At 40.3% G+C, this 19,840-nt stretch overlaps 1 protein-coding gene across 1 annotated transcript; it reads left to right on the forward strand.

The window, feature by feature from the left end:
* The first annotated feature begins 3,443 nt into the window (after positions 1–3,443).
* On the forward strand, positions 3,444–19,627 carry syngr3b (synaptogyrin 3b). Its single transcript, XM_036557746.1, has 4 exons — positions 3,444–3,585; positions 11,137–11,371; positions 15,074–15,219; positions 19,134–19,627. The coding sequence occupies exons 1-4, from the start codon at positions 3,481–3,483 to the stop codon at positions 19,353–19,355; spliced, it is 708 nt and encodes a 235-aa protein (XP_036413639.1). The 5' UTR covers positions 3,444–3,480; the 3' UTR covers positions 19,356–19,627.
* Positions 19,628–19,840: the final 213 nt, after the last annotated feature.

Raw genomic sequence — 19,840 nt, forward strand, 5'->3', positions numbered from 1 at the left:
AACCAGCCAGGTGTAAATACCCTGAAAATGCATTGTGAGCAGATTATGATTGGATCACTTGAACCATATTCAGAGGTGGTCAGAGAAGAATCTTGACCACATTTAACACAAATGTAAATGGAATGTGCTTTCAACGTCTGCATTCTCGCGTTGCGCATGACGTCACACTGTATAGGAGCCGCCATTTTGAAGACTGAATCAGGAGCTGCGTCCCAATTGACTAGGCTGTCCTATTTTGAAGGCTCCTTCATATGCGGCCTTCTTTTCCATGGCAACAAAGGATAAAACGGATGGATCCTTTGCCAGCCAACATATCCCAAGGTTCATTGCATGCCGGCGAAACTTTAAGAACATGGCGGCATCAGCAGAGGAGTGAACTGAGGAGACCCTTTTAATTATAAGTGTTGGGTTTAAACTTAGGCGGAGCTAACGATACAAAAGCTAAAAAAAGCCAATGCGGTCTGAAGCAGAACTTGTGCTAATGTTTCGTTTTGTTTTAGGGAGCAAAGAGTAGACAGAGAGAAGCATCTCCAGCTCTAATGAATGAAAAAATAAAAAACTAATATTAAAGTTTCTGTCTTCATCTTCAAAGAACTTTAAAATAACTTCACAGCGGCGTTTCGTGACGCACTGGTAAGGGCAGAAACAGCGGTGCTGTGACGCAAACAGAAAATCCGCCGTAGAGCCGAACATCTCATTTCAGTTCAGCCTTCACGGGTCTAAGCAGCCTTCGAAGGACACGCCTTCGTAGACCACGTCCTTCAAACGATCCAGCCCCTGAATTGGGACACAATGAGGGAGTGACTGTGTAGTGCGAGGCCTTCAATTAACTGTGCTTTGTGAATGATTTATCTGCACGACGCGACAGAAGCTGAGAGACAAGAGACACACAGACCTTTAATTCAGTGTTTTCACTCCAGGCTTGGAGCCCCTGCACTGTATAATTCAGTGTTTTTCTCTGCTGTTCACACCTCGTTCAGCTCAAGAAGGGATTCACTAGCTAATAATATCAGGTATTTTAACCAAGGAAACCACAGTTATGCAGTGCAGGGGTTGCAGGACTGGAGCTGAACTCTGCACTAACTACACTAGCAAACTTACAAAATCACGTCTGACGAAACACAACGTAGTTTTCCGACCCACAACATTCAGTCTGATGTTTAACGCTAAATATTGTTTTTGTTTCTTCATTCAAACATCATTTAAATCTCCAGAAACAGGGAGTAAAGTTATACCGGCTGTTTGCAGCTCCGTTGGAGGGACGACTGTTTATCTCTCGGCTGTTAACATTAGCAAAAGTTATCTAAAGGCTGGCATTGTTCACATTTGTGTTAGTTAGCTGATGTTGTTACCCTCCTATGATGACCAGCGTGTTTTCTCCTCTTTATGCAACACCATGGGATCCTTTGCCCACCCTGACTTGAAGAGCCGGTGGGCTTCTGTGCTTTTAAATGCTTTGACAGACTCTCCAGAATAGGGAGAGGGGCTGAGTATGAGATAAATATGTCAGGAAAACACAAATTTGGTAGCTTTCCATCAGTTTAAGTGGGATCAGGAGTTCAGGGGAAACTGTATAAGGATCGCAACATGTTTTATCGACTTTGTCGAGGTAACGTTTTTACTCTTCCAAAGTAAGATGAGTAATTTTAGCCATATTTCACCAATTTAGTGGAAAGTAAAAAAAATGACCTGAACATAAAATGTTAATGCAAGGCATAAACAGGCTCAAAAAACATATTAAACCTTATTAACTCAGATTTAGTCTGAGAAAATCTAAGAAAACTGTTGTGCTAATTCCCACTGGAAAGGCAAACCATGAGGTTTTAATCCTAATTGTTCAAATTGTCCTTTTTTCAGTAGGGTTATCAGAGACAGGAAGGAGAAGGATCACATGATCACAGAAACCATTAAAAGTAAAAAGTATCTGCGGGATCCTGGTGGTGTCCAACAGTCACTAATGCTATTTTGTGTTTGTCCATATGGGTTGATATCACAGTGTAAAGGATCCTAATAAGACGGATCCACATGCACTTGATGGCTTCCTAATGGGATCTCAAGGTTTTCCAAAGGAAACTAGTGGTCTATAATGGTAACAATAAAGCCATAAGAAAGCAAAACCATCAGGTTTAAATCCTGATGGCTGTGAAGCTCTTTTTTCAGCAGGGAAACCTAACCTTAGGAACAAAGCTACATGTAAGTCAAAAATCCAGATTTAGGTATTTTACTCAGGTTATTTTGGCCATTTTGGTGCCAGAAGAGGTAAATTTATGGTCACAAACACAAGTAATTTAACCACAGCCGGTACAAAGGCAGAGCAGCTTTCTACGTCTATCCATTCAGGTGTTTAAACATAACGCTACACTGCCGCCCACTGTTCAAGCCACACAGATATAGCAGGAGTTTCAGCCGGGGTGAGTTCCAATACGCGTGCTTCTGTTCTAACTAGGACACTGACTCCATCTAAGCAGCCAGGATTCTACACACTAATTAGGCGTTCTAGTTAGGACACAAGTGCGCGTATTGGAACGTGGCCAGTGAATAGGCTAAGGAATGAAACGCTATCGTTTCCCAAACGACAGCGAGACTGAAGATGAATCTTTTGAAACTCGGGTCTAACGACGAAGCCAGTTTTTACTTTGCATAAACACTAGGCTGTGAGACTAAATTCATCGTAAACACCGCATATTTCGCCGTCTTACGTCAACGGTTAGCGTGTACGGCGTGAAGAAAACGTTAGAAGCTAAACAGCTAACGCTACACCAACGGTCTTTCTGAGGGAGTCAGCGATTATCCGGCGCTTTGGTCGCTTTCTGTGTTCGTAAAGGTTTAGTTTGACTTTGGAAAGTGAAAACTGTGAGAGAAAACTTTCTTATCGAAAGAACCAAATTAAACGTCTTAAAGACGTTTCTCACCCCCTACCATTTCTTTTTTATATGTACATTTCCTCACAGGCTGAACTCCTCGGCAGAGCATCTCTCTGAAGCACTGATGAGTCGTTCACGGACGAGTCGACTCTTTGAACTGGCTCTTTTATATGAGCGTTAGGAGCCGACTCGCATTAAAAAGATAATTTTTTTTTTTTGTTTTCTTTCTTTCTTTCTTTCTTTCTTTCTTTATTTATTTATTTACTTGCTATAAGACAAAAACAAAAGGGTAGATCTTATGAATTTTGACGTTTTTGTATATTACAGTTTTATTCTAGTTGAAAATGGTGGTAACAGCGCTAACGTGGCTAATTCTGGGAACAAAAACCTCTCCGTGCTGAGTGAAGAGTCGTTTGAGGGAGTCGGCTCTTCTTGGTGAGCTGAGTCGATCAGTCTGACTCACTGATCAGAGCCGGAATGCCCATCGCTGCTCGACAGGCTTTCGCGCGCACGCGCACTACCGCGTCATGCGAGCCGGCGGCGCGCTGCTCCGCTCCGCTCGTGCCCGCGCTGGGCTCGGCTGCTGTGCGCGCTCTCGTCACAGTGAGGAGCGGAGATGATGAACGGAGCGGGCTCGTTCGGCGCGGGCCGAGCCGGAGCCGCCTTCGACCCGATCAGCTTCGCCAGGAGACCGCAGACCATCCTCCGCGCGCTCGCCTGGGTAAGAGGACCCGCAGCCCCGCGTGCTCACGCGCTCTTTGGCTCTGTCTGTTACGGCTGGTGAGGTAACGCTGGACGGACCGACTGACCGACTGACCGGCTGAGATTTGTCTTCCTAGCTGAGATTTATATTTTATTTATATATTTATTTTATTTATATTTTTGTTTCTGAGTGACGTGTTGGTACATTTTCTACATAGAAATAGGTTTATCTATAATAATAATAATAATAATAATAATAATAATAATAAGTATTATTATTATTATTACTATTATTTATTTTGATTTCTGGGGGACGTGACGTGGGTGTTCATCTTCCACAACGTATTAATCAATTAATTAATTAATTAATTTATTTATTTCTCTGTGTTTTTCTGGCTGGCTGGCTACTGAGATTTTGCTGCATTTTCAGTTTTTGGCACTAATTCAAAATTATACAAATATACTCATTTATTTGTTTAGTTTTGGGTTAAGGAAGTTTTTATACTTATCTACATAATATTTTTTTAATTATTATTATTATTATTATGTATTTTTTAATATATCTACATACATTCGCAGGTACATATAAATATGCTTTTGTCTATAAAATAACCCTGGTTGTTTTGAACGGGCCTTTGAGCGCTGATATCCAGGCGCTGACGTCACATGTTGCCGTGGAAATGACGCAGACACCACGTGGTCCCGCGCATCGCGGCTCTGTTGTCCTCGATTAGCCGCTGCGCTGATGGTAATAACGCAGATGTGATCACGTCATTACGTCATTCAGCGGTTCATTATTATAGAGACAGACAGTAGAACCGCGCCCGACAGGCGGCTGTGGAGGAGCTGAGCGCTGAGGTCACACTGCTAGAGCACTGGCGCTGCTGGAGCACTGTGGGCTCTAGATAAGTGCATATGGACCAGACGTGGCCCACAGTAAAACCTTATTTGGAGCCCGTTTCCACCACTTGGGGGAAAAAGGCCATGTTAAAGATGGTTCTTCAAGGGTTCCTTAGTAAAAGCAGTGGTTCTGTTTAGAACCATGAGTTCTATATAGAACCATTTTCATGCTTGTTCTTTGCATGGTGAAATGTGTCATCAGATGGATGGAGAATGTGATTTATATGGTTCCATGTTCCACCAAAAAGGTTCTGATATTGTTACAAGTTTGACATCATAACAATAGAAGAACTCCTTTTTTGGCTCTATACAGACCCATTTTCAATAAGGTTCCATATAGAACCATACAGAACACATTCCCCATCAATCTTTGGCCATGCAAAGAACATTCAGCATGAAATGTTCTATATAGAGCTCATGGTTCTAAATAGAAGCATTGCCTTTACTGAAGAACCCTTGAAGAACCGTGATTTTAAAGGGTGTATGTCCTAATAATGAGAATGTGTATCATAATAATGACTAATTGTCTCATAATAATGAGAGTATCTCATTATTCTGACTTAGTATCTCATAATTATGACATAGTATCTCATAACTGACTTAAAGTCTCATAATTATGACATAGTATCTCTATAATAATGACTTCATGCCTAATACATATTAGAAAGCTCATAATTCTGACTTAGTATCTCATAACTGACTTAAAGTCTCATAATTATGACATAGTATCTCTATAATAATGACTTCATGCCTAATACATATTAGAAAGCTCATAATTCTGACTTAGTATCTCATAACTGACTTAAAGTCTCATAATTTTGACTTAATATCTCACAACGCTGACTTAAAGTCTCATAATTATGACTTAGTAACTCATAATTATGACTTGCCTCACAATTCTGACTTCAGGTCTTAGGATTCTGACTTAGTATCTTGTAAGTCTGACTTAAGGTATCATAATTATGACGTAGCATCTCAACACTGAGTCTTCTTATGTAACAAGATTATTGTTGCTTTTTCTTTGACTGTTACAAAACAAATATATCAGTTTGTGTGGCTGTACAGTACTTTGGGTCGTGCGCAGTAACATCCTTATTTTGCAGCCATAATACTGACACTGAGTTCCTTAATATCACGGAGATAAAGGGACTGAGTCAGCCTGTAACTGCCACAATGCTAATGTCTTTATAGGATGTCCACTGAGTCTTGTGAATGAAAATGCTTGAGTGGATCCAGCATCTGTTTGCTCTGTCAGGCTGTGATCGGTAGTGCTCTGGTATCTGCCTGGCACATGAGAAGGTTTGGTTTCCGCTCCACTTATAGGCATCACCTGATTCCGTATGTGCTGCTTTCCCTGTCCAGAAGCTCAGATTTACCAAAAAATAAGTCATAATATTCACTTCATGTCTAATACATATTAGAAAGCTCATAATTCTGACTTTAGTTGTTGTAATTCTGATTTAGTATCTCATAATTCTGACTTTGTATCTTACAATTCTGATTTAGTATCTCATAATTCTGACTTTGTATCTCATAATTCTGATTTAAGGTCTCATAATTCTGACTTTAGTTCTCATAATTCTGACTTAGTATCTCATAATTCTGACTTAAGCCATCATAATTATGATTTAGTATTTCATTATTATGAAACAAGTGTAGGTTTGGTTTCCGCTCCACTTACAGGCATCACATGATTCCGTATGTGCTGCTTTCCCTGTCCAGAAGCTCAGATTTACCAAAAAATAAGTCATAACAATGACTTCATGTCTAATACATATTAGAAACCTCATAATTCTGACTTTAGCTCTCATAATTCTGACTTAGTATCTCATAATTCTGACCTAGTATCTCATAATTCTGATGTAGTATCTCGTAATTCTGACGTAGTATCTCATAATTCTGACTTAAGGTCTCATAATTCTGACTTACTATCTCATAATTCTGACTTACTATCTCATAATTCTGACTTAAATTCTCATCATTCTGACTTAAAGTGTCATAATTCTGACTTTAGTTCTTGTAATTCTGACTTAGTATCTCATAATTCTGACTTAGTATCTTATAATTCTGACTTAAGGTCTCATAATTCTGACCTACTATCTCATAATTCTGACTTAAGCCATCATAATTATGACTTAGTATTTCATTGTCATGAAACGTATAGGTTTGGTTTCTGCACCGGTTATAGGCATCACGTGATTCCGTATGTGCTGCTTTCCCTGTCCGGAAGCTCAGATTTACCAAAAAAATAGTACATTTGAAATGGAATTTCTGTAGATGGGCTGCACAACAGTTTATGTAAGAGCAGGTATAAGAGCCACCGAGGTTCCATTTAAACGGGTTTCGCTGCACTGGTAGATGGAATGTACCCTGAGATTGTGTGCTGTGATGTCAACTGTGAGGTCAAACCCTTCTAAATGGATCATTGACCAGTTAGAACATGCTTAATTACTCAGTCTGTACTCTAGACTTTGTGCTGTGTGGATACACTCACTGCCCACCTTTTTACCATATAGGTGCGTTTTGTAGTTCTAGAGTTACAGATCTGTTTCTCTGCATAATGTTTTAGCCCCCTTTACCATGTTCATCAATGGTCGGGACCCTCACAGGCCCATAGTGTGCAAACGATTACAGGAACGATTACATTAAAGTCATCTGTTAATCCTTATTTTTGCTGGAACAGGACTGGATATGTGACAGTAAAGTGAGGTCAAATGAAGAAGGTGCATGTTCTCTCCTCTTCTGAGTCCTCATGAAGTTAATATTTTGGTAAGCACCACAGACAGAAGCAGCTGCTGGTAGATCACATACACGCAGTGGCCACTTTATCAGAAACCCCCCTATTCTAGCTCCACCTTGCTGGCATACAGTCAGAGACTCTAGCTCATTTGTTGGTACTCAAGTTTGTGTTGGTCATCTAGAACACATGTGTCAGACTCCAGTGCTGGCGGGACACGGCTCTGTAGAGTCGAGCATTCTGTCTCACTATTATAGGGAACAGAAATGGTCCTGTTATCAGTGTGTTCCCCATTGGAGCACTATCTAGAACACTATTATATATATATATATATATATATACATACAGAGTTGTACAAGTAAGACCTTCTGTTGCTGCTCAGTGTATCAGCCCCCCTCTACCCCATTCATCAGTGGTCAGTTTCTGACCACATGTCCAGATATTATTATATGGGTCATCAGCACTGCAGTGACATGCTAGAGTGTGTGGTGCTGGTGGCTGCCTGGAGTTTTTACACACCTCAGTGTCACTGCTACGTTAAGAGTGGACCACCACCCACACGTACCCAGATAAGAGCTGCTGTGTGTCCAGAAACTGACCACTGATGAAGGGCAGGAGGATGACTAACAAACCGTACACCAGCTAAGTGGAGCTACAGGAGAGGGGCTTCTAATACAGTGGTCAGTAAGTGTACACAGTGTGTAAAACCTCCAGCAGCACCGCTCGCTGTGGTGGTCTCTTTCCATTGATGGGCAGGGTAGAGGGGGGCTGATAAATTGTGCAGCAGCAGATGGACCACAGTCTGAACTGACCCTCCTGATGATGATGCTGCTGCTGCATAAACTCAGACTAATCTAATTAACCATTGCTCTGCCTGTTTTTCCCCGTTTTGTATCCTAATATTTTATACTAAAGCTGTTTCTTATCCGTTGTCGACCAGAGGAGGATGGGTTCCCCTTTTTTTGTCTTGGTTCCTCTCAAGGTTTCTTCCTTTTGCTCTTAGGGAGTTTTACCTTGCGATTGTCGCCATTGGTGATGCTCATGGGGGCTCGGACCTGGATTTTTCTGTAAAGCTGCTTTGTGACAACACCTGTTGTGAAAAGCACTATATAAATAAACTTTGACTTGACTTTGAAATCCTAAACCTATAGAGGCAGAAATCCAACCACTCTTCCTCTCCCAGATGAAAGCATTAAGTGCTGTTTGTGTGATGGGTACAGTTTTGGTGTCTACCAGGTCTTCCAGGTGGTTGTTAGGAGTCTCATTTTCTCGGTAGCTTTTAATCATTTTTTTAAGCTCCGGTTTTGGAAACGACCATTATTTTCATTTCATTTTCTCCTCAGAAACACCTCCCAAACTTGTGCATTAAGGCTATTTCGATTGGACACTGAATGAATGAAAGGTGGTCTCTGATTCGGTAGGTGTTTCTGATGAAATGGACGCCGAGTGTAGGTACAAGGCTGGTGTTTCTGATAAACTGGCCACACAGTGTGTAGTGAATGAGATGTAGTTTTAGTGTCTTTGAGAAAAACACTCCCATCTGACTCACAGAACTCTCGGGTGCGTCCTCTGAGTGCTCTCTCAGCGTGTCCTGCCTTTCAGCGCGGTACATCTCTTCCACCAATAGCCACTGCAGCTGGGACTGTTGCCATGGCGATGGCGTGATTTACGCGCATGCGTCAGCTTACGGAGTGTCGCTGCCTAAAATAGCACAGGCCTCGCCATCGCCTCTTTCACTGTCTCTTATTCAGCCACACACAGCACTCCTTGCTTTCTGCTATTCACTTCACCGTGTATACCGACATTTCAGTCAGCATTCATAAGATTACCTGTACCTACATAAGCCACTGTCATAAACCTCTATAAGCATTTATAAAGGCTTATACCAACAAGCGTCAGTGGTTGCAGGCTGCTTTTGTTCATTTTGAAGATATATTCCACCTCAGTAAGTGTTACGACAACTATTTGTTGGAATAAGCCTTTTTTTACAATATGGCCAAAAATATGTGGACACCCCTTCTAAGTACTGAGTTTCAGCCACATTCATTGCTAACAGGTGCATAAAATCAAGCACATAGCCATGCTGTCTCCATAGACAAACACTGGCAGTAGAATGGGTCATATTTAAGAGCTCCAAGACTAAATGTAGCACTTTCACAGGATGCCACCTTTACGAAGTCAGTTTGTGAAATTTCTGCCCTGCTAGGTCTGCCCCAGACAACTGTAAGCACTATTATAGTGGAATGGAAGCATCTAGGAGCAACAACAACTCAGCCACGAAGTGGTAGACCACGCAAACTCACAGAGTGAAGCATGTAAAAATCACCTATCACTCGCTACATTGTTCTAACCTCTTATGCTCAGGGGTATATTTCGGTTTTCCATCTGAATTTACATGCCCAAATCGTAAGGGAAAAATTATTTCGTAACTGCATGAAACAAATGTAAATTTTTGTTTTATTTGTAAAAGTTCCTCAAATTAAGAGAAAATGTGTTTTATGATCAGAAACATAATGTTATTTGCTTACAATTTACTGCTGAAAGCCAAAAATCTTAGAGACTCAGTACTTTTTTATAAAAATAGTTTTTACAGAGCAGATCACTGAAGAGATGCCATCTGAGATCCGTTTATAGCCCAGATTTGTGGTGGGTCAACTCTCAGTAGAAAAAAAAATGAAAAAAGAGTTCAGCTTCTTTTATTATAAAGGTTTAACATTACATTACCCATCTATTTGACTGGAAAGAAGACTATTATGAAATATTAAAGTTATGAAGTAAAGAATAAGTGCGTTAAAAAGGCTAAACAGCCTCTGGAAGCAACAGAACTGTGTGTTCGAAGCTTCAAGAAATGGGTGTAAAGCCTGCCGCCACTGGACTCTGGAGCAGAGGAAACGTTCTCTGGAGTGCTGAATCACACTTAACTATCTGGCATTTTGATGAACAAATCTGGGTTTGGTGGATGCCAGGAGAACATTACTAGTATACGAAGTACCAACAGTAAAGTTTGGTGGAGGAGGGATAATGGGCTGGGGCTGTTTTTCAGAGTTTTGGCCCCTCAGTTCCAGTGAAGGGTGATGTTTATGCTACAGCAGACCAAGACATTTTGGACAATTATATGCTTCCAACTTTGTGGCAGCAGTTTGGGGAAGAGCCTTTCCTGTTTCAACATGACCCTGAGCACAAAGTGAGCTCCATAAATGTTTTGATGAGTTTGGTGTGGAGGAACTCCAGTGGCCTGCACAGAGCCCTGACCTCAACCCCACTGAACACCTTTGGGATGAAATGGAATGTCGATTGAGAGCCAGGCCTTCGTGTCCAACATCAGTGACCTCTCAAATGCTCTTTTGACTCAATGGGCACAAATTCCCACAGACAATCGAAAATCTTGAGGAAAGCCTTCCAGAAGAGTGGAGACTGTTATAGCTGCAAAGAGAGGCCAACTCCATATCAATGCTCGTGGTTTTGAATGGTGGTTTTGAATGGGAAAGCTCGTATAGATACCCACATGCTTTTTCTCTCGATAGATTTATGTCAGGCTTATGTAGGTGCAGAACTCCACATATGGGTCTTTGCGAGCGCGAGTGATGTGTAATCTCTTGCATTGGTGCAAATGAACCACATTCTGAGTCCGTGGTGTGAATGACTCCACATGTACGTGTCGAGTTGGAGCTCAACTCAAGGGCTCTACATAAAAGAGTGCATGAGAGAGTAAAAGCAGGTTTACTTTTCTGCCATTCTGTATCCTTATAAATGAGCAAAAGAGGAAGAACAGAAAGGGAGAGCTAAACAAAGAGATAGACAGCACTGTGCTGTTTCAGATTCTTGTGTTGAGGCCTTTTAAATAAATGAATCGTATTATTATTTAAACAGAGCTAAAAGCTAAAAGCTAATGTGTTACCTTTGCTCTCTCTCTCTCTCTCTCTCTCCCCCCAGATATTCTCTATGGTGGTGTTTGGCTCTATAATAAATGAGGGCTACGTGAATATGGGCAGTGAGCGGCTGCACTGCGTTTATAATAAAAACGCAGACGCCTGTAACTACGCCATCACTATAGGGGTGATTGCGTTTCTAGCCTGCCTCTTCTTCATGGCTCTGGACGTCTACTTCCCTCAGATCAGCAGCGTGAAGGACCGAAAGAGGGCCGTGCTGTTGGAGATGGGCTTTTCAGGTAGATGTGTACACTTTCACTCACAGACACAACCAAATACATCTCTTTTTTTCACTACGTCCGCTCTACCCTTCCACACTTTTCATCTGCGTCATACATTCGTAATACGGGTTACATACAAGGGTGGAGTAAGGTCGGGCAGTATAACAGTAATCAGGTATACCAGTCTATTTTACAGAACCCTGCTGGTGACATCCTGTCTAAATAAAAATAATGAGTGGCCATGACTTAGTAAGGCGTGGGAACGAGATCATTAAGTCGTGACGTTAGTTTTTTTGACTTAGTAAGGCGTGGGAATGAGATAATTATCCTTCTTGTACGCATGCCTTACTAAGTCATGGCCATGACTTAATTATCTCATTTCCATGCATTACTAAGTCATGGCCATGACTTATCTTGTTCCCACGCCTTACTAAGTCATGGCCACGACTTAATTATCTCATTCCCATGCCTTACTAAGTCATGGCCACGACTTAATTATCTAGTTCCCATGCCTCACTAAGTAATGGCCACGACTTAATTATCTCGTTCTCAAAGTTTACTAAGTCATGGCCATGACTTAATTATCTCGTCCACATGCCTTATTAAGTCATGACCACAACTTAATTATCTCGTTCCCACACCTTACTAAAACATGGCCTTAATTATCTCGTTCCCATGCCTTAGTAAGTCATGGCCATAACTTAGTTTTCTCATTCCCACGCCGTACTAAGTCATGGCCACGACTTAATTATCTAGGTTATTTATTTTTATTTATACTGGATGTTGCCAGCCGGGCTCTGTACTATTTAAAAACATAGATGGCATTTAAAAGTGATGACGGTATTTTAAAATTATTACAGTGTCAGATTTTTAATCTACGTCTGAACTGAACTAAACACATTCCAGCCATTTATTTTTTAGAGGGCTCAGATTTGTGGCACTGATAGATAGACAGGAAAATCAGAGCCAAGAAAAACCTCAGAAAAACTGAGCATGATAGCAGCTTAGCGATGGCTAAGAGCTTCTCACCACGGAACACGTTCAGCTTTCACTCTAATACCAGTCACTTAACCTTGCGCTCTCAGAGATCCTCTAAACAGTGTCGTTTTAGCTTCAGTTAGCTAGAACCAAGCCTGTGCTGTGGTGTGTGGAACATTTGACCTGCTAGCTAAGCTCTTGTTAGCTTCGCTAGCAGATCACAAACGCCAAAGAAGCGCCACAGAAGCGCAGAACGCTTCAGTCACAAACGCCACAGAACAGCTTTGATTTTGGCTTTCTGTCACTCCAATCCCAGTAATTCCACTTTTACTCTCTCAGATGTTTGTTTTATCATCTACAGTTGTGTCAGCAGAGCAGCAGTTAGTCAGAATCAAGCCTGTACTGTGCTGTGTGGCACTGTTTGGGTCTATAGCCTGCATGCTAAGCTAACATTAAGTTAAAGATCAAAATACCACAGAATATTTTTACCTTTCTTTCCCTTCAACGTGTGGCTCGACTTCTCTTCCTCAGATTTGAATCATTATCAGTGAAACTTGTGTTGGTGTTTTAGTTAGCCAGAGCTAAAAAGGCTCTGTTCTGTGGTAAGCAGAGCTGTTATCATGCTAGCTAAGCTAATGTTAGCCAGCTCCTCTCTCCTAGGTAGCAGCAAGAGCCAAACTGACCCAGTTTCAAGAAAATTCTCTCCATGACCGACCCCAACCTGATAGTACCGGTTAAATTACCATGTGGCAATAAAAATAGCCGTCATCACGTCATGAATAAATAAAAAAATATTATAACATAACAAGAAATACAGCTTTCCAAAGTTAAGGTTAAATTCTCCTTTAAAGAATTTATTCATCAAGCACTGAATTTAAACAACATTTTTGATGCCGATAAGCTTTCCATGTGTGATGCTAATATAGCAAGATGTTAGTTTTCACCTATTTAATCCGAAAACTCAATTTCATTACATAGAACTTCTTACATGTAATGTATTTAACATTCAAAACACTTTTGGCCACACAAATGAAACATAAACATCCTTTTGGCTGCACTATACTGTCCTGCATGAAAGCAGAGAGGAAGGGTTAAGTGATTGATGTCCGAACCTGACAAAATCCAAGGGGAGAGCAAATATTTCAAGCTCTAGCAGTTCACACTACACTTAGCTAACTAGCGCACTGCTGTCAGGATAAGCTAGCACTCAATTTGGTTTTAAGAACCTGTGGTTCACGGAAATCATTTCAAAATCGACACAATCAACAGATATAAAACGATCATGGCTATCTAGCTTTCACTAGAAGTGTTTATCTGTTGCAGTTTGCGAGCGGTTAGCTCGGCTGATTGCTCTTCGTCATTTGTCTGTGGAGAAGATCCAAATGCACTGGAATATAATGCTGTCTGAAGTCTTGAGTTTTGTACACGTCCTCCCTCTGGTCTAATCGAGGGGGCAGCGAAAGAAACTTCCCTCGACCCTTTTGAGAATCTGAATGTTCTTTGAGATATAAGCAGGTATTCCCTGAGGGCAAGTGTGGAGTGGGCATCTGAAAGTGCCTTTCTCTTCCAGAATTGCAATGCAATTCTATTAGTTGCAATTGCAATTGCTACATTTGCTTGACTTGCAAATGAAGAGGCATTTTTTGGATTGATGCTGTTAATAATTGGATGTCTCAGAAAGTGAAGTCTGGACTGTCAGTCGCAACATGGAAGCCAATGGAACTGATTTTAGGTTGCCCTCAAAACAATGAGTGCGTTTACATGCACTCAATAATCTGATCATAATTAGATTTCTGTAGTTATCTGATTATTAAAATGGTCATGAAAACACCATACTCCGATCTAGACATCTGATTAAGAAATCCGATAAAGAGAGCTGGATTTTAGCTCAGCAATCGGAATTCTCAGTGCATGTGAACTCTTACTCTGATTTCTTTCGGATTTCTCAGTCTGTGCATGTGCGAAAACAGACGGCGGTACCGGAAATAAACAGCGTTGCAGCAAGACGCTGAAACCAACTACATTCTAGACGAAATTCAGGATCTAAATATTCTTCATCTTCTAGATGATGTATGTTCATTTTTTTATTTAAAGTGGCACGACGTTAGTTTTTTAGCTGGTTGCGAAGCAGAAATCTGTTTACTGTCTGACTCATGTAGAGTTTCCCCATTATCTGATTACTCAAGTGCATGTAAACACGTTGATCGCATTACTGACAAAATCTTTTCTACAGTTATCGGATTATTAAGTGCATGTAAATTGAAATTTTAGGATTCTCACAGAGATTCAAAGTTACTATTAACTAAAATAATAAGGAAACTGCTAACTTTACCTGAACCCTCCTACATAACATTGACATAACCATGCCATAACCATGCATTGGTAGATGTTGTATGCAGTCATGAGTTGTCATGACAGGTCATGTCCAGTAATATAACAGTGCCAATACCATTCATTGTCATGACAGATGACATAAGCTGTGATAAGATCAAACAGTATGACAGCAGTCATTACAATTACCAGTAATGGTAACATGACACTGTTATATCCTTGAACACATGAACAACATATGATACCTCCTGTGGCACATGGTTATATCAATGTTATGTAGCAGCGTTCATGTAAAGTGTTACCAAAAACGTATCTGCAAAAGTGGTGAGACGGTTTCATCCACCACACCCAACAATTTCAGACACCACTCGCAGCATTCCTTCACTTCCTTTTCCTGCTTTTTCCCTGCAGGGTTCTGGACGTTCCTCTGGTTTGTGGGATTCTGCTTCCTGGCCAATCAGTGGAGTCGCACCTCCCCCAAAGAGCTGCCCTTAGAGCAGGCCACAGATGCAGCACGAGCGGCCATCGCATTCTCATTCTTCTCCATTCTTACCTGGGTAAACTACACACACACTTACTCAGCATCCTCTACAGGGAAGAAGCTTAAATAAGGCATTGTTCTGCAAATTTTAGGACGCTGTTTCCACAACCCCATTTCCAAAAAAGTTGGGACGCTGTGTAGAATGTAAATAGAAATAGGATGCAATGATGTGTAAATCATGTAAACCATATTTTTAAAGGAAAATACTACAAAGACAATGAATCAAATGTTGAAACTGAGAAATTTTTATTGTTTTTTGAAAAATATATGCCCATTTTGAATTTGATGCCAACAACACGTTCCAAAAAAGTTGGGACGGGGGAATGTTTACCACTGTGTTTCATCACCTCTTCTTTTAACAATACTCTGTAAGCGTTTGGGAACTGAGGAAATGGACTGCTGTAGTTTAGAAAATGACATGTTTTCCCATTCTTGTTTGATATAGGATTTCAGCTGCTCATCAGTTCGGGGTCTCCTTTGTCATATTTTTCATTTGATCATGTGGCAAATGTTATCAGCGGTGACAGGTCTGGACTGCAGACAGGCCAGTTTAGCACCTGGATTCTTTTAATATGGAGCAATGCTGTTGTAAAACATGCAGAATGTGGTTTGACATTGTCTTGCTGAAATAATCAAAGCCTTCCCTGAAAAAGACGTCATCTGGATGGCAGCATATGTTGTCAAACCATATATATATATCGTTAAGCATTAATGGTGTCTTCACAGATGTGCATGTCACCCATGCCATGTGCACTAATGCACCCCTAAACCATCATGAATACTGGCTTTTGAACTGTGCACTGATAACAAGCTGAGTGGTCTTTAGCCCGGAGGACACAGTGTCCATGATTTCCAAAAAGAATTTCAAATGTTCCCCTCAGTCCATTTTAAATGGACTGGCCCAGAGGAGGCAGCATTTCTGGATCCTGTTTATATGTGGTTTGGAGTTTTAACTTGCATTTGTGGGTGCAGCGACAAACTGTTTTCAGAAGTGTTTCTGAGCCCATGCAGTGATTTCCACTAGAGACTCATGTCTGTTTTTAATGCAGAGCCTCCTGAGGGCCCAAAGATCACAGCCAGCAAATACTGGTTTTTGGCCTTGTCCCTTGCATACAGAGATTTCTCTGGATTCTCTATATCTTTTAATGTTATTATGTACTGTAGATGATGAAAGACAAACGTTCTTTACTATTTTACATTGAGAAACGTTATTCTTGAATTGTTGCACTATATGATCGTGCAGCCTTTCACAGAGTGGTGAACTCCTCCTCATCTTTACTTCTGAAAGACTCAGCCTCTTTGAGATGCTCTGTTTACACCCAATCATGTTACTGACCTGTTGCCAATTATCCACCAGGTATTTTTTAGCATTACACAACTTTACCAGCCTTTTGTTGCCCCGTCCCAACTTTTTTTGGAACATGTTGCTGGCATCAAATTCAAAATGGGCATTAGTTTTCAAAAAAGCAATAAAATTTCTCAGTTTCAACATTTGATTTGTTGTCTTTGTAGTATTTTCAATTAAATATAGTATGTAAATTATTTGCACATCATTGCATTGCTTTTATTTACATTTTGCACAGCGTCCCAACTGTTTTGGAAATAGGGTTGTATTTATTTGCTGAGTTTAACATTCACATTAAATAAAAAAAATTTAAAATAATTTTCCATAACTTTTGTACAGGCCAGGGTTTATGTTTAATTCAGCATATAAACAGTAATTGTACATTAAAATGTAAAATGCAAGTGTTCTCTGTAGAGCATGTGTTGACTTATGTTCACTTTAACAAACATGGCGTTTGGCCAGGGGCACCAAAAATTTTGGCGTCATGTTTTTTAAGCTCTAGTTCAGTTCTAGTTTTAGGACTGTGTAACAGTACCATATTTGTACTAGCTGATGCTAGAGCATGATTAGCTCACCAAACAAGCAGCACCCAATAGCAGTAAAGGTAGCATCTTAAAGGCCTTTACACCCCAACTCGATTTTCTCATGTGATTTATTTGGGCGATAGTAAATTAATTCAAACACATGTATAACTGACAGTATCTTGCACATGAAACACAGTTTTTCGTACTCCTTTCGTACACCCAAAGGAGCAAACTCCAAAAAATGATCATGCTGTGTTCAGTGTGTATTATTGTGATCTGAAGAAATTGCGTCCAAACATTTCACATTTTCGTGCTGTTTTTTTGCATCGTATTTGGTGTGTAAAGGCCTTAAGATCTACTGCCTGTAGAAAAACAGAACAATACTGTTAAGTTTGCATTTATCATTTAATGCAGTACATTATTCCATGAATTTTCTGCGTTCATTTTCGGAAGTTTCTGCGTTAATGACTAAAAACCATATTTCATTTCCAATCGTATTTGACTCTTCCTAATGGTGTTTGTGTTTCAGGGCTATCTATGCCTGCTAACCATGCACAAATTTAAGAACATCGCGTTTATGGAGGACAAACAGAGACTGCTGTCTGAGCCGCCTCCCACTCTGTCGCTAGTGTAGATTCACCTAACTAACTTCTAATGTTGCATAGTACACACTAAAATACAGTAACTGAGAAACATTATACTGTATACGGAACACAGTATTTCTGTATACACTCAAATTGCATTACACTCTACCGTACTGCATTAGTCTAGTAGAGTTGAGCCATGATGAACTGGAACTGTTTATAAGTATGATGTCACATGCCCTAATCATACATCTCAGTTATGATCTATAGCAATAATTTGGCAAAAAATTTAATTTAAACAATTTTCCCCTTAAAAATCTATATGACATTACATCTCAGTGTAGTCTGATCTAGTGATGATGATGATGAAGGTGTGTAGCAGAATGCTAAGTAGTGTACATAATGTCCCATTGCTTGATAGCTACATTAAGGTTCAGTCACACTGCAAAACTTTATGAGCAAAAATACATTCATTTCAATAGAATTTGGTGCAATGAGCAGTTTGGCGCTGCAGACTTTAAACAAATTTAGCAAGCAGTCTTCAACCAATAGCACTACTGCTTTGCATTGACCTCTAAAGGGGCCGGACCTTCAGATAGTAGCACTGAATATCCAAAATGCAGCAAATGCTAAATTAGCCATTGTCTAAACACAAACTTTTTACATTTTTTTTTACACAGTCAATTATGAGACTCTATTATTATCTTCACTTTCCTGATTTTACTGTTTGTGGCAGAGGAATTAACCAGCTTGCTAACTGCTATGTTAGCTCCATGGCTAACTGCAGCTGCACACTAGTTATCTACTAGTATCTTTTTTGCTACAGATCAATATGCAACAAAATGCTTTAAAAAGTACAGAATTATCTGATATAATTTAGGTCACCATTTATGCTAGGCAAGCTAGTCAGCTTGCTGTCTGCTCTGTTAGCTGCTTGGCTAACTGCAGCTGCACCCAAGTCACCCCACTTTTGTCAACCACATCAGTTATCTATATATTTTTGCTACAGATCAGTGTGTAGCACTATTCTGTTGCAAGTATATAATTATCTGATATAATTATGTTCACGTTTATGATTTTACTGCCATGCCAAGCACGTTAGCTCACGTCAAACTGCACCAAAACTGAAGTTTTTTATCTGTCGTCATTCTTTTGCTCCAGAGTTGCTCACACCTGTTTCACGAGGCATGAAAACTGCACACGTCTATTGCAGCTTCAGCCTCGTAGCTCCAGTAGAAAATTAAAGAAGCAAACTTCAGGCGCTATTTTGGCTGGTTGATTTTATTCAAGAAAAGGGGAAAGTTTTATAAATTCGATTTTTTCATTAAACTATTCAAGGTCTATAACTATTATAACTAACATATAGTTATTATAACTAACTGAAATGCTGTGTAATCTGCCTGTTGTGTTAGGTTACTGAATTTCCAGGATAGTTTTGCTAACAAATTAATCATACTAATGTGGTTAATATGACTAGGCGGCCCTGACGGCGTGCGCCGTGCAGAAGTTCCTGCTGGGAACCGACATGACGCTCTTCAGCACCGAGCACGTGGCCAGCCAGGCCCCCAAACAGCCCTATCCACCCAATGACGTGACCGGCCAGACCACCATCCCCGTCAACAATGCCTACCAGAGCCCGCCGCTCATTGAAACCGTGGAGACCCGCCCACCTGGGTACCAGATCCCACCAGCTTTTTAAACTACAGCCAATGAGGAGAAGGAATGCAGAAGAGGGGTTTGGCTTCTTTAGTAATTATTGTAATTAGGGGTGTAAATCTTTATGTAACAAACCAGTCATGAAAAAATCACAAAATCATTTTTTTTGAAAAACAGCCTGAAAAGACCCAGAAAATAAGCGCAAAACTTCATTGAGCAGTACTACATACTATTACAATTTATTCTAGCATTCAAAAAAATAATCGGTGCATTTTTACACCCCTAATTACGAAGTTTCACGTTTTAGCAGGGGTGGGAACGCTACTACTTATCCCTCATGAATGCATTACAAATGTAAAAACAGCATAAAGGAAAAATGTAGCCTGGCTAAACAGCAAATGCGAACCTTTTCTGGTGTATTTCTTTAGTTGCTTTCCAGATGTTTTATAAGTTTATGAGTTAAGAGGGCACGAAGGAAAAGTATTGCCAATCACAATGTGCTATTTATGTATTTCTTTATGTACCTTG

This window comes from Colossoma macropomum, unplaced genomic scaffold, assembly GCF_904425465.1.
Source record: "Colossoma macropomum unplaced genomic scaffold, Colossoma_macropomum, whole genome shotgun sequence".
NCBI classification, from domain to species: domain Eukaryota; kingdom Metazoa; phylum Chordata; class Actinopteri; order Characiformes; family Serrasalmidae; genus Colossoma; species Colossoma macropomum.